This window comes from Hippopotamus amphibius, chromosome 5 (genome assembly GCF_030028045.1).
Source record: "Hippopotamus amphibius kiboko isolate mHipAmp2 chromosome 5, mHipAmp2.hap2, whole genome shotgun sequence".
NCBI classification, from domain to species: domain Eukaryota; kingdom Metazoa; phylum Chordata; class Mammalia; order Artiodactyla; family Hippopotamidae; genus Hippopotamus; species Hippopotamus amphibius.
Genome location: NC_080190.1, coordinates 53890930 through 53906403, shown reverse-complemented (window position 1 = coordinate 53906403; position 15474 = coordinate 53890930). Strand labels below are relative to the sequence as shown.

Genomic DNA, 15474 nt, shown 5'->3' with positions numbered 1-15474 from the left:
TGTATTATTCAGCGTTTAGAAACCACTGATTTATTTAATGTAATTAAATGATAGTATGGACACTTTTTATATAATTGTTCAGTCTAACGCCTCAGTTTTAAAAGACTCAAAATTTTATTATTCTTTAAAAACCTTATTATTTTCTGGTTCTTTAATATTTGACACTGAGCTTTATTGCATTTAATACAAGCATAACATCTTTCTGATGCTCTCTATTTCCATTTAGTTCTCTGATAAGCAGTGGTCATTGGGTAATATAAGTAATCAGAACAGTGCACATGGATAATTTATCTACAGTTCACAGTGCCCCTTTTCTGAAGCCTTGATTATCTTAATAATCAGTTTAGTACTTTGTCTTTTTAGAAAATTATACCTGTTTATGCTTTGAGCTGGTAGCACATGTTTATACCTTTCTTTTCCCTTATGGGCAGTAGATCATATTACAATAAAACAATGTTTTTAGGTTGTCACTGATATTTTCAAAGGTCTTAAATTGTTTTAAGATTTTTAACTCAAGACTAGATTATCTTATTGTTTTTAAAGATGAAAAGAGGTAAAAAGGGAAAACAGATCCCCTTTCAATCAACCATTTGATGTACTTTTCTCCTCCTTGGTTGCTTTTTTTTTCCTTAGGTAGATTTTGGTTTGCTTAATAGGGCCCTGCTTTATATTTTTACTGATCTTTCTAAAGAATTTATCACTTTGGCATGGTCAGTTTTTTCTAGGGAACCCCAAAGAGAGTCTGGAATAAATTCCTTGGTGATTTTAGTACCTCTAAATCATCTCTGTGGTGATATAGTGTGAAAACTTTAGCTAGAACATTTATCTTGAAACAGAAACTGAGATGACTTATTTATTTTATGTATTCTAAGATAAGAGTTTAATGTAACATATTCTGTATGGATTAACTTTGAGTATTCATTTTCTTGATTTTTATTATTCTTTTAAATAGCAAGTCAACCCCATGCCATCACGACCAACCATCCCTCCATGAGTCAATCAGGGGCCTTTGTTCTCAGTTACTTGTAACCCCTCCATAATCTAATCCCTGACTGCAGACTCTGGTAGCCATCATCCAGTGCTGGTCACAGAGGTGAAAAAAGGAGCAAAACACAAATGATGCAATATAAATAGATTCACCCTTTTTGTTGGAGAGATTAGAGATACCGTGTAGATTTGTTTGTGGATTAGCATAGTAAAAAAATTATTTTATTAGTAAAAAAATGGTCTTTTAAAAACATTCATGTTTCAAAGCCCTTTGCCAAACTTTTTGACATTTTCAGCCCACATTGTTTAGTAGAAAGTGTGTGTGTGCGCGTGTGTGTATATGTATGTTTAAATACTTATAGCAACTATCCCTGTATCATGATATGACCAACAGGCTCTGCTCCATGTACTTTTAACTATTTGGGCCACTGAAAGATAACTTTAAGATTCATATTTCTTTACTGAATGCCCAAAAGTAATGGAAGTTGTATATTTTCTCTGATTTGTATAGAATATAATCACACAATGAGCTCTAGAGAAGTGTGTGCAAGGCGTGTTAGCCTTAAGAACTTTGCTGTTATAGGCTTCTGAGCTTTAGTTCAAGTTATAGGCAACTTGAAATCTGTTTTAATCTCAGACATCATTCAAAAGGGTGGCTATTTTTAAGTTTATTAATGGACATTGACTCTTGGGGAAGGTAAATCTGTTTTTCACATATCAGCCACAAAGAGAACCTTAGCTGATCCCTCAAACGGCAGTGAGACAGAACAGATAAGCTATGAAAACATTTTATTCTGAAACTTTTCAATAAGAATATTAAAGGTAGGTTAACATTAGCTAAAGATGACCTGTTTTTGTTGAAGTAATTAGAATTTCACATCAACTGAGAATATAATCTTCATTCTAAATTGTTTATCTGCTGGTAATTTTAATTCAAGATGGAGGTACAGCACCTGACACTTTTAAGTTAATGCTTCCTCTGCTAAAGTGTATTGAAGTGGTATATAGCTTTCCTTTTAAAAAAAGAAAAAAAAACTTTAAAATGGGTAATACTCTGAAGGTCATAGCTACTATCTGAATGTTATGTGGAGATTAAACCAAAGGAGTATAGAAATTATTCTGTCAAGCTCTCTTGTATATAAAGTTTTAAGTAATTAATGAATCAAGGTAGGAATCTTTTCTTACAATAGATCGGTACTTTAATATTTTCCTTTTCTCCTGTTTGATTTTGGATCTTGTTTAGTGTTTACTGCCTGTACCATTTTTTGTTTGCATCATCACTCTTGTATGTGTCTCATGAATTACTTGAATATTGCGAATTTATTTTTTAATTAAAAAAACCCCACATGCTTCTCATATTAAAACATAAGTACCAACTCAGCCTAATTGAAACATATTAATTCTGGGTGGTATATCTAAAATGAATTGTTGCTAATGTTGTTTTTAATTTTAATAGCCTCAAGTACTACAGCCTTCCAGCAGCCTTCCCAGACCCACAGACCACGTCCAGGGAAAACTAGTAAAGCCGCGACATATCGAGGCCCACAGTGAGTGCACAGTCCAGGATGTACATCAGGGTGTTGCACCTCTGGATGAAAGCTTTGCACACGGCTTGCAACAAGAAAGCAACAATGGTCTGGAAGACCGGCCTTTTTCATCAAGTCCACAGTTCACTAAGGATGTGGTGAAGAGTACACCTTCTGAAGCAGCCTTGAACATGACCACGAATGCTCAAGAGCTTTATCATTTGGCAGATAATCAAATTAGTGACATGCAGTTTGTATCCACTTCTCTTCAGACACTTCCCCAGTCAAGTACAGTAGACCAGGCTCAGAGAGTTGGAAGAAATCAGTCTTCACCAGAGGGTTGCACATCTCAGCCCAAGTCCTCGCAGCTTTTTAAGCCATCCATCTTGAATTCTTTGGTACCTCCTCCAGTTCCTGAAATGTCTCCAAGTAGGACTCCCACTTGTAAGAAGTCACCAATAATCACACCATGTAATTCTGCCAAACTCCAGCCAACATCTAGTCAAACAAATCTTGCAAATAGTCCAAATCCAAAAGCATCTAAGCTCCGCCCCCCTTCTGGCTCGTTCAAACAAAAACAAGTAAGCAACGCCCGACTAGAGCCGCAAAACTTCCAGGCCAAGACAAGCATCCCACGGCCACTAACAAGAAGAAAAGAAATCATGCAGAATCCTAATGACAATTTGAATTCTGGGGATTGTTTGGCCTCTAATCAATATTCTCGTCTTCCTAAACCAAAGATACATTAAGTACATAGCCATCACCTGCCAATATTGTTTTTTTAAAAAACAATCTGTAATAGTTTTATGTGTAGTTTGCTACCATGATGGAGGTTCCATTGAAAGCTTGCAAATCTTAAAATTAAAATGTGGAAGCTTCTACTAGTTTGGCTCTTCCATTTTATATCCTGGTTGAAGTATGCAGCATTTGAGCATATTTGTCTCAGGTAAACACAAGAGTTTGCTTACCCATTCAGAGGTCTACAGAAGGCTCTAATCATGTTATCCTTCCCCCTGTACATCAGAAAATTCATAGTATTCCACTTAGCAGGCAACAAATATGCTTTGCTGATTTAGTCCTTTTAAGGTCTGTATTAATTGTGGTTCTCAGAGCCTCACCCTTTTTCACTTGCCCCTCCTATGAACATGGTTACTATTTTAACTAAAGATTCGGTGATAATGGAAGATGGTAGTCTGTAAGCAGAGTTCTGGCCAGTGATTTGTATATTTGAAAGGTCTATGCAAAAGCTCTGTGATGAATAAAGGAGATCAGGCTTTTGATGGGAAGTTTATGTAAGTTTTATTTTTCTTTGTTATAGTCTCAATATTTATTTATTTAGCAGACAAATTGCCCTGGCTAAAAATGTTTCATATTATATATATAAACAAATTATATGTTGTGTTAACATCTTGTTTTACACACACACATCATTTGTGTTTGTTTCTGTTAACTGGATAAATCTTGGAAAGCTTGAGAGAGGATACATCTTGAAACCTGACCTAAAGATGTATTCATTTGTAACATATGTTGGTGCTGGAGTTTTGCTGGTAATTCCATTTTGAACCCTATAGGCTTATGGATCCATGATAGCTGTTTTGAGGTTCCACAGTATATATTTTAAATTAAGTCTTTATTGTAATATTTATATTTATTGACTTTCTGCAAATATCCGAAGACTGAAATAATGGACTTGAAATGTTTGCACAGAACTTTGATGGGATATAAATATCCCATACATAGGGATTTAAAAGTATTTTCTATAGCAAAACAAAAAGTATTTTGAGTATAATTATAAATTTAAGTAAAACTATCTTGAGAAAACCAGAATTCATGATAGTTGTGTTTTTCTGAGTTTTCCAGGTTTCCCTTTTATGTTGGTGTATGTTTGAATGACAATTTCTTGAAAAGTAGGTTTGGGAAGAAAAATTAAATTGGAAAGGGGAAATTGTGTTTTATTAAAAGGAATTAAAAGATACTTCGATGGCAGTATGTTTGTTTATTTTAATGTGCTAGGAAGGTCGCTGTGGAACTGCCAAGGGACCATATGTGCCAGCCTAATCATGCTGCAGGCTGCTCGTCGGGTGGTTCAGTAAGCTTGCCCTCCTGGTCTCCAAAATCATGGCGTCTCTAGGCTGTTCAACTGTTGCTGCTTTTGTTAGAATTCATGTCTTTCAGATAGTATTTACAATGCCAGTTTTTATGATGATCAACTGACCAAAAATTTATCAAAAAAGATTATGGCCAAAAAGTTAGTCACTAAAATTTCTAGGGATCCCTTTAAAAAAATGTACATTGCCCTAGAGAAACAACACAGGAAGCGCTCTAGTGGAAATCTGAAAAGAGGCATTTACTACCATTTGATGCAGCCTTCCCTTACCTATCAGGGAACCATTGGAGTGAATTTGCCATTCACCAGATACCAGCCATTCTTGGATTTGGTAACAGGTGAGCAACACAATGTAGTATCATACTCTCATCTGACAGCACTTCTGCCAGAGAAGCACTAAAGTTTAGAAAGTTTTTCGCATCGTCCAGACATTGTTATTATGCTAAGTGATCAGACATATCAGGAAGGCTCTCTTTTTCTTCATGGGGCAAGCAGTAATAGCTGAAGCTGTAAGTGGGTACGTGTGGTCTTTCATTTTGAAAGAGAAAGAAAACTGATCTCAGATATTGCAAATGGTGTTATTTCCCTAAAGTAAAACATACTGATTAGTAGGTTTCAGTTTATTTAGAAATTGATATAAACTCTTGTGAAACATTATTTACAAGTAGGCCTTTATCTTTAGGGAAAAATTTTAAAATTTTTACTTTATTTTTAACCCCCTAGTCTGAGGGAACTGTCTTTGCTTATTAAAAATGTTGACTCCTGCAATATGTTTATTCTAATCCTTTTCCTGTTCTGTTTTTTTTTTTTATTATCCCTGATGGATTTGTAGAAATATTAATCCATCAGTTCAGTTTCTCTGTACCTTTGTTGAGCCTTAATCTTGGCAGAAGGCTCATCGATATAATTATGAAGCATACTGTTACATTTAGGAGAAAAAAATCTAGGATGCGTGCATGAAACAACAAAGTATTTGCCTGCAGTTTTCTTTAAAAACTGCAAGAATATTATGCTAGTCTGCTCCTTAGTAAATGTTAAGTCAGAAGTGAGGTGAGGCTGTAGCTCACCTGACTAATCAGAGCTCACTCTCAGATTTGGCTTGATCACTCTTTAGTGCTTCTGTAAGTCAACTCTGTGCCAAATCCTTCTCCACAGAAACTCACATCGCTTTTTTCCTTGGTTCTTGTGATCTCGGTGAAGATGATTGCAGTGTATGAATTCTAAATCCCAAGGAACAAGTTTTATGGGCATTGGTTAAGTTTCACATTTTGAAAGAGAAAATAAAGAGTATGTAGAATTATACATTTGGCTGTCAGTGGGATGTATATCAAATTCCTTAAAGACAGCTTGGCCTAAGGAGTTAATCAGTACAGGTGCAGATGATTTTAAGGCAGTAACGGATTATATAGTTATATCATTTAGAATGTTTCTAATAACTGAGACCCTCTAGCATTTTTCTTTTGGAGTCTCATTTTAATTTGTGCAATATTTTCAGGCATATAGACTGCTGTTCATTGTATTTATATAGATATTAGGGAACTTTACTAAGTATTTTAAGAAGTAAAAATCTGAATATGAAAGAAAATATCAGATTTGCACTTTAAATGAGCTTAATTGCTTGGAGTTGTGCCTGAAATATCAAAATGCCTCCTATTGGGTGTGGCTTTCTTTGTTGAAATGAATTTCTCTATAATTGTTGCTGTTTGAAGTACAGCCTTTCACAGTTGTATTCTGAGCATGTCACTTTTCCCATTAAAGCACTAAGTTCATTGAATGTTTCATTGTCCCCTTAAGTATTTTACTCAAATGCATCAAAGAGAACATGGTCCCCCTATAGCTGTCACTTCTAAATCTTCCTGTAGCATAGATGGTGTAACAGACGCGGATGCACTCTTCATTTCTGAGCGGAGTTGTCAGTGATGGTTTCTTGGTCTCTAGGGCACCAAGGATGTAATTTGGAGTCACCAAATAGGCTTGCAATGAAGAGCAATACGACTGCAGCATAGTTTCAGTTTGCTCTCAATCTTCCATAATAGTTTTCGTGTTTATGAATTAGTTGGGGTGGTTATGTTTGCATGCATTTACACACATTTGAACATTAATTATAGCTGTAATACAGATACCTGATGTTTTTCCTTGGGGCTGGTGGCCTTGCCATTTTTCTTAATTCTGATGCCTGAATTATATTTAAAACTTTTCTTTCCACACCTCCCTTCAATTTTTCTGCTGCAGCAATTTGAAAGAGTATGTTTGGATAAATGATTATGATGGTGAGCACCAATCTACGATTATGCTGTTAAGTAAAGATACATCATATGTTTTAACTTTGTTGGGGGAAAGCTACCCACTTTCCCCTTGGTAAAGCATCGCCATAGGAAAATAATACTGACCCTAAGAATCTAAAATCTCTTAAGTTATTGCTGACTAAAAACAGAAACACCACAATCTTTAATATGTGCAGTCGTTTTTCCCATTGATTTAAAAAACCAGTTCAGAGTAAATATTGTATATTAGAATTTGCTTGTAAAATGAATTATAAAAACTGGATGTAAAGTCTTTCCTGAAAATGTTGGCATAGTAAATAAAAATAAAGTTCATAATTATGAAAATGTCCTTGTTCTTCTCAAACTTGACATCCACAGTGTCCTCTTTCTCATATCTTTTTTCCACAAAGATCTAAAATATTCATTTGGTTGATTTTTTTTTTTTCAAACTCTGTATCATTTCACACACTGCCTTCAACATAACACACCACACTCCCAGCTCTGATTGAGTAAAAGGAATAGGGAATTTATCATTTATTTTCCAGTTTAGCTATATGCGATAGACATTATGTAATAGGATATTAAAAGTTTCTGCAGTGATACATCATGTTATTAACCCCAAATGGTTACATAAATGCCAGAAAAAGAGTGAATGAAATTTTATTAGTAATAAACATGATGATGACATTTACCATATTGTAAGACACCTATATCAGTTTTAAGGCCCTCTGAGTTGTTAGCAAGTATTAGGTAAACTCAAAAATCTTCCTTTTTAGTCTTTCATCAAGTGCAGTCATTTGTTTCTCATTATGTTGTTCTTTCTCACATTTTTATCCTGAAAGTCTTTTTCTTCCCCCACAGAAGAGACAAGTAGAAGTTCTAACTTCTTCTGTTGATTGGATTTAAGTAATTTTTGTGGAATATCTTACGTACGCCATCACTGCTGGCTGCTGGGTGTACAGAGGTGAAGAGCACGTGGTTTCTGCCTCCTGGAGCTTAAGGAGCACAGGTGGTTTTTAACACCATCTTATCCAGTTCATCATCCTGTTCTGAACATAACAGTAAAACTCCTTTTCCCCGTCTTTCATTTCATTTTGGGCTTTCATTCCCTTGTGCTATTTTCATCTTTGCTTCTATGTTAACTTTCTTGGTTACAGTCCTTTATTTCCCTTTGAAAACCTGCCCTTTTATAATAACGTGATTTTATTCAAGAACTTTTTCAGCTGTACTGGATGGTCTTAAATATTCTCCATTGTCTTCCGTAGGTGATTAGTCAAGATTTAATTTTGAGGTTTCTCACCTATCTTAAGCCACCTTCCCTTTATGACCTCAGCCCGAAAGATCTCTTGCTTACAGGGGGACCGCCACTGAGTTAGCAGCCTTAATTCACAGTGTCCTGCTACAGGATTATAACAGTGTTCTGTTATAGCAACAGGGCCAGGAGTCGATCCTACAGCCTCACACACACAAGAGCCTGTGGGCCAAAAGGAGGTCCCATTTCAAACATCTTAGATACTCACAGGCATAGTAGTACAAACTTTAGTTTATAAACAAGTACTATGCCAAGTACTCTGATGGGTGCTGTATGTGTTCATTACAGTCATAATAGCTAATGACCCTTGATGTGCTGTGCGTACCAGTCATCATTCTAAGCATTCAACACACTTCTAGCAACAACCCTATGAAGCAGGCACTAGTATCTCTGCTTTACAGAGAGGAAGGTAAAGCTCAGAGAAGTTAAATAAACTGCCTAAAATCTCACAGCTATTAAATGGCACAACAGAATTTGAAACCAGGCCATCTGGTTCAGAGTCCATGCCATTAATCACAAGGCCATTACCACTTCCTAAGGTGTATTTCATTTCAGTTCATTTTCACAACAGCCTTTCCTTTCTCACATGCTAAAACTGAGACTCAGGGTGTTAAAAGTCACCTGACCAAGGTCACATGTTGTTAAATAGCAGAATTGGTTCAGAGGGGTGTGGGGTGGGGTGGGGCTGAAGCCAATATATTTTTATTGAACTATGCTGCCATCTAGTGGTAGATTTTGGAAACCTCCTTACAGATGCATTACCTTGCCTGTTTCTAAAATATTAATATGCTGCTTAATGTTTCAGAAGACAGAAACCCTGAAAAATCCTCAAAGCATTAAAATAAGAGTAGAGGGACAACTAGGTGATAATGGAGGTATGGCAGAGGCAATATCTTTTAACTGAGAGCCGACTTGGTTCTGAGTTTCCTGGCAGCCAAGGCAAAGAGGGGAACTCACGTGTCCCATTTTCCTCACTGCCAAAAAATAAGTAGATCAGTACATCACAAGAGTTTGCCTGGTCTTGGACTTCACTAGTAATTCAACAACAACAGCACTAAAAATGCTGGAGGTGCCCTCTGTGTGGACAGTTATTTACCTGGAAAAGCCAGCCTAGAGTCTCAATAGAACAGGTGTGCCTGCTTATATGGGAGCCCTGGCTCGGTCTCCTCCTTTCTGTAGGCAGTCCCTCGTGGGTTGGGAATGCCCTGTGGAGGCTTTAGCAAGCTATCCACTAGATCTTTCAGGCCCAGGTGCCCACATGTATGGTACTTTGGGCCCAGTTATATTTCAAAAGCAGCACTGAGAACCTGACACCCTGGTTTGAACTTTGGAGGATGACAATGATGGTGCTCAGTTGTGTCAGGAACTCCCAGAGATAAACTCTAGAGCTGAATAGTCCAATAAAGTAGCTATGAGCGACAAGTGGCTACTGAGCACTTGAAATTGTGGCTAGTCTGAACTGAGATGTCCTATAAGTATAAAATCCAGATTTCATATACAAAAGGTAAAATATCTCACTAATAATTTTTATACTCATCACATTTGAAATAAATTATTTCTGTCTACGGCCATACCACCCTGAACGCGCCTGATCTCATCTGAAATAAATTATTTCATATTGGGTTACATAAAACATGTCATTAAAATTAATTTCATGTATTTCTTTTACAATTTTAAAACGTGTCTTTTAAGAAATGTAAAATCATGTATGTGGCTAGCATTGTATTTCTATTAGTACTAGTCCAGACCATTTATCCTCCTCTTCCTGACTCCTACCAGAGAACAGGTGGACTTGTCACTGTGGTTGCCCTGCGATGCCCAGGACTCTTAAGAATCTTCTGTGCCATCAAGAAAAGAAAACTTGTCTTTGTCTTCCAAATACAGGCTGACTCCACAGGGTATTTTCAAGACCCTGATACGAACCATACTAAAGCTGAGTTCAAGTTGGAGACTTTGACTAAAATGTTCAGTAGTCTCAAACAACTTTGCTCTGTCAGTTGAGACATCTGGTTCTCTATCTGTGTGTAAACTGTCCTGGGACACTGTGCTATTGCCAACAGCAGGAGAGGAAGAAGCAGAAAGCAGGTCTGTTTTTCTGAAATCCAAGATGAACACTCCCGTGTACCTGAAGTAGGTCTCCCCTTTGTAAAACGTCCTCTAGTCTCCAGGTATGTATTGCTCAGTCATCTGCATGGCCTAGGTCCAGAGGCCAGGGTTTGGACTCTACCCACTAAGGCACACTCTGACTTGCTTTTGCATTGGTTATAGCTTTTAGAGGCCAACCTCTGAAAATTTCGTTTGGATTTTGAAAAGGCTGGAGGCAGGGAGATGAGAGCATAAGGCTTTCATAAATTACCAAAATCCCAAGTGCATACAAGCACACACATTTTCAACCATGCAGGAACCATAAGTCCCCAATCACATAACTGAGCTCATCATTACTGTGATTCCATTTTTTTCTACATCACGTGTTACAATATTGAGTCAATTTCCCAGAAGTTTCAGTGGCTTTTCTCTGACTGTGCCAATTATATCAATAACAAACCCTCACAGTCACATCAAGTGAATGTCAACAGATCCCAGTGTGCTATGCTCTGCATAATGACTAAATGAAGCAAAATTTCTTTAGAGAGTTGTCGGAGGACAACAGGAATCTTTGGCAAAATCCAAAAGATGGCATCAAGCTCTTCCACATACTCTGGGCAGACTGGCCAAAATGTGACGGCAACTCGACTGGATGGTCTTCTTCAAACTTTCCAGTCTACTCCTAATGCATTTAAGGGCACGTTCCAACTCTTAGGTAGGACTAGGTAGGACCAGTGCCCACCTGAGTTATCGGAGGGGTGTGTGTGCCTCCCACACGGTAACTCTTCCTTAAGTGTGAATTTCCACATCAGAGGAACCAGATGTGCACGAGGCCTTTTCCTGGGGCTTGAAGCTGGGCAGTGGGTGATGAGAAGCCCCCTGCTGAGGTGCACAGGATTCACTGTGGGGCCTTGGCTCTTTGGTATGTCTGAATTTGGGGGGACAGACCTGAAAGCCTCTAGTAGCCTGTAGAGGACAGCTTCAGAGCCAGGAAGCTGACTGGCTCTTGGAGGGCACTCCATCAGTCCTGCTGAATGACTGCAGGGATGAAGCTGAGTGAGTGATGCTAGTCTTGCTGCTGGTTACTCTGGGCCACTTCTTTTGTGCTGTCCCAAATCTTCAGGGCAGCCCTGGAGGGGCCTTGCACCCAGCTCAGGCTAAAGCTCTCATGGGAAGGCCAACACCCTGGGCCAGTAGGTGCTTCTTGAGCCCCCAAGAGAAGGGGAGAGGATGCTCCTCAGGGGGTGGCTATCATGGGAAGTCCTGTTCTGTCAGGTGTCTTCCAATTTGAGTAAGGCCTGTCGAAGTGCTCCAGGGACCTCCTCCTCTTTTTATCCTTCTGTGTTTCTCCCTGGGCTGTGTTTCTCCCCAGGCCTTTTCCCTGCCGGTTCTGACCAGGGATGGCCCTGTTCCAGGACCTGCATTTCCAGAAATGGCCACACGGGGGGGAGCGCGGCTCCCGTTTCGGAGCAGCGTCTGGGTCTGGATCTGGGTCCGGAGAGGAGGGAGAAAGGCAGCCAGGCCGGGAGCCGAGGACCACTTCTGTTAGGGTCGCAGGGCTCCTGGGCCCCCTCCGTGTACGCCTATTTAAGGGAGGAATAGCCCTTGAGCATCTGAGGGGGTCACCGCTGCGCCTGGAGGTCTCCTCCGACTTTGTTTCCAAGGACGCCCCTGCGGGGACCGCGGATGCAGCCTGCGTTCCCGCCCATCGTCCGGGAACGGTCAATAGCTTTTTCCTGCAGGGTTGTTGAGAGATGGACAATGTTAACAGGGCTCAATTAGTCCTTCTCAAGCGCAGGGGATATTGGCGGGGGTCTGCTCTGGGGGTTCCTCCTGGCGGCGGGGTGGGCAGCAGAGCCAGAGACAGGGAGCCGCGGAGGCCTGGGAACCACAGGCGGAGCAGGAGTTGGGGCTCCATCAGGAACCCTCTGAAGTCCCCGCCTCTCTCCGGCCCTCCTCTGGGCATGGATCTGTTTGTCTGTGGTTCGCAGGGCCCCAGCCTTTGCGCCCAGCGGGGGAGCCTCCACGATGAGAGAAATGGGCTGGCCATAAGGTTGACAGCTGAAGCAGGGGTTCCTGGCCTTCCGCTCTGTCCTGAATGATATAGGGAACCAGCCACCAGACTCTCACAGGAGAGGCTGGGGTGACGGGGCCCTGTCCAGGTACAGACTAGGTGACAGAGGGGCTGGGGCCTGAGCAGTAGCAGCTCCAGCGCCTGGCACTCACTGCAGGCTGGGCACTCCACGCCTCACGTGGTACCTCACTTAATCCCACCACCACCACTCAAGGACGTAGGTGCTCAAGGTCCTGGTTTTACAGGTGAGGAAACATAAGCACAGTCAGCTTAAGGAAATTGCCCACAGCTACCCTACTTTAGGAGGTGTGGGACTGTGGGGTCTGACCATAACCAGGACAATTCTGGGGCCCTAGGACCTAGAATCATCCGGGGGTTGAACCCCTGCTCTCCTAAAGCTGGCAGCTTCTCAGATTTCCTACCTGAGTTCAGCATTCTTGTCTCACATGGCTTAGACCTTCCAGCAATTCTGGTGTGAGATGAGTTCCTTGTAAGGCACCTAGGGCAGGCCCAGGCCCAGAGTAAATGTTCAGGGCATCGCTTTCCCAGGGAGCCAGCAGGTGGCTGACCCAGGGTGCAGAATTCCAATTGTGAAGGACCAGGGAGGTGTCTCATAATTCCAGGGGGATTCTTCTGTATTTCACAAGTGAAAGTCTGGAGTTCATTCAGTCAACAAATACTTAAAAGGTGTTTGCTCTATATCTGCCCCAGTTCTAGGTGTTAGGGACGCACCAGTGTGGAGAAAAAGACACAAATCCCTACCTTCATGAAACTTACATTCTGATGGGAGAAACAGAAGATAAATAGACCTTTAATGGTGATATGAGCTAGAGAAAGAAAGCAGGACAGGAGAGGAGGAGCTTGTGTGAGTATGTTTGTGATTCTGTTTTTGATCAAGAGGTCAGAGCAGACCTTGCTGAGAAGATGCCATTTCACTTGTTCCCCGAGGGACGTGCAGTGAATCAGGTGACCCCACCCTCCAACCTGAGGCTGCAGGGGCTGAAGAGGCAAATTTACAAGCCCAGGAGCAGATGGGGTGCATATTTTAAGGGCCCCCCCAGAGTCCTTAGCACTGGCATATGTAGGAAAACGATGGGTCATGTTCTCAAAGGCTCCAGAGACAGCAGTTCCTGTAAAAACAAAGCCAGGGACATGGAGACAAGAAAATCGACAAAAAGGTGAATGTCCTCTAGACAAGTAGTGGGTCACACTTGTAATATATTTGACTATGTGATAATGTGGAATTTAATACTTTGGATAACAGTAGGTAGAAGTGCTGAATTTGACCTTCATAAAGTGTTTTATTTAAAATCATTAGAAGTTCGACCAGTTAATGTGCTGAGGAGGCAGCAGCAAAGCTCCCAGACGCATGTGTGTCCCCAGGGTCCTGCTTCTGGAGCGCATTAGGTCTCCTGTGGGTGGGCCTACGAGGGGTCAGCCCCCGGCGGCCCTGGAAGTGAGGGCTTCCGGCCAGCATAGTTCTCACCATCTGCTTGGCAGGTGGATGCTCCAGCCCTTTGTGCACAAGCGCCACTCTGTGTGATTAGATTCCAGAGCCCAGGTCCTGGCGCAGTCCTCTGCTGACTGCCCAGAGGTTGACCATCTTGTCCTGATTTGGCCTGGTTCTAGGACTGAAAGTCTCATCATCAGAGAGGTCCCTTCAGTCCCGGGAAAACCTGGAAGGCTGGTCATCTGTTGGAGGACCAGATACCCTCCCTGGGTCTCTGCCTGCCTCCCCAGTCTGTAGCCTGTAGATGCCCTCTGACGACCTGTGGATTGATGCTGCGTTCCTGTAAGGGCTGTGCACTTGGCCGGGCTCAGCGTGGCACTGGGACCCCTTAGGGCAAAGGAGGCTGGGCCCTCCCTTCTGCGCCCTTGGCTTCCGGGCCGGGCTCTCCAGGTGTCAGTTCCCGTCTGGGCCTCTAGGTGTCGCCCGCCTCCAACGTCCGGCCTCGGCTGAGCCGTGCTGTTCCCAGGACCGGCCAGTAGAGCCCGCAAACTCTGTGGCCGGACCTGCTCAGGTGGAAGGGCCCCTGAGGCCCCAAACGCCGTCAGCACCCGGGAGGCTGCACATCTGGGCGGCAGGGAGGGTGGGAGGAGTGGGCGGGGCCGTGGTCACCCCGTGGACCCCCCAGCCCCTCCTCGGCGCAGGAAGGCCACCACCCACGCGCCCCCAGGCCTCTTCACGTCCTACCTGGCTCAGGTGGGTCCCTTGGGCACGCGAGCCGGCCCCTGATGGAGCCCAGCCTCCGCTGAGGTGCCGATTCCCACTTAGCGTCATCGTGGTGCTGTGGGTCCTTCTCTTTGCAGGCCGTTCAGCTCTCATTTGGCGACCCCGCAGCGCCCGCCCACACTGGCAGCGGGAGCCCTGCTCGGTCCAGTCTCTGCCCCAACGTGCCTCTCAGAGGGGCGCCCAGATCACTCTCTGTGCGATTACTGGTCAGCCCGGGCACACCCGTCGACTTCTGCGGCTCGAGTTCCTTCCCAGCACACGACAGACGTGAATCTGACCATCGTGGACTTGGGTGTACCAAAATAGTCGTGTTATGTCTCTAGGACACAGTTTTGCCTGGCGCACAGCCCTCGTTTCCACTAGAGAGCGACACTTTGATAACCTGAGGTAAGTCTGTGACTTTTCACTTAAATGCAGTCACTTTGGGTGAATGCTCCTGTCCGGTGTCTGGGGATGCTCTTCCTGCTGTGGTCTGAACACGGGTTGGAAAAGAATTTCTAAACACAAGGCAGAATGCAAGGAAGGTAGGGTTTATTAGAGAGAAGGGATGCTGCAAGAACAGCGGACTGACTTCCTGGTAGCCAGGGAAAGTCGACCCTGAGCATGGGTTGTTTGCCTGTTTCTATAGCCAGGTAACCTGCTGTTATCTGCTGTCTGGGCAGAGTACGTATACTTTTAGTGTGCTGAGCAGGAGAAAAATGGGGGCAAATATCTTTCCTCATATGGGATGGGCAAGGGACAGGGCATGCTGCTTGGGAGGGCTCTGGGACGTGGCAGTGGTTGCACTGTGCCGAGTGGTAGGAGTCTTGTAACTCTTTGTGCCGGCAATATTGGCCCTTTGAGTCTATCTTGTTCTTTGTCTTTGGAGCACACCACACTTACCTCC

General features: G+C 42.5%; 1 protein-coding gene across 3 annotated transcripts in view; it reads left to right on the top strand.

Moving 5' to 3' along the window:
• CCSER2 (coiled-coil serine rich protein 2) overlaps positions 1–7222 on the top strand; it is a 155258-nt gene extending 148036 nt beyond the window's left edge. For 2 of the 3 annotated variants that reach the window (XM_057735102.1, XM_057735103.1), the window contains one exon: positions 2444–7222. In XM_057735102.1, the coding sequence (XP_057591085.1) occupies positions 2444–3262 (819 nt within the window). In that variant the 3' untranslated portion in view covers positions 3263–7222. The remainder of the gene's footprint in view (positions 1–2443) is intronic. The other variant, XM_057735104.1, reaches the window with a different exon arrangement.
• Positions 7223–15474: the final 8252 nt, after the last annotated feature.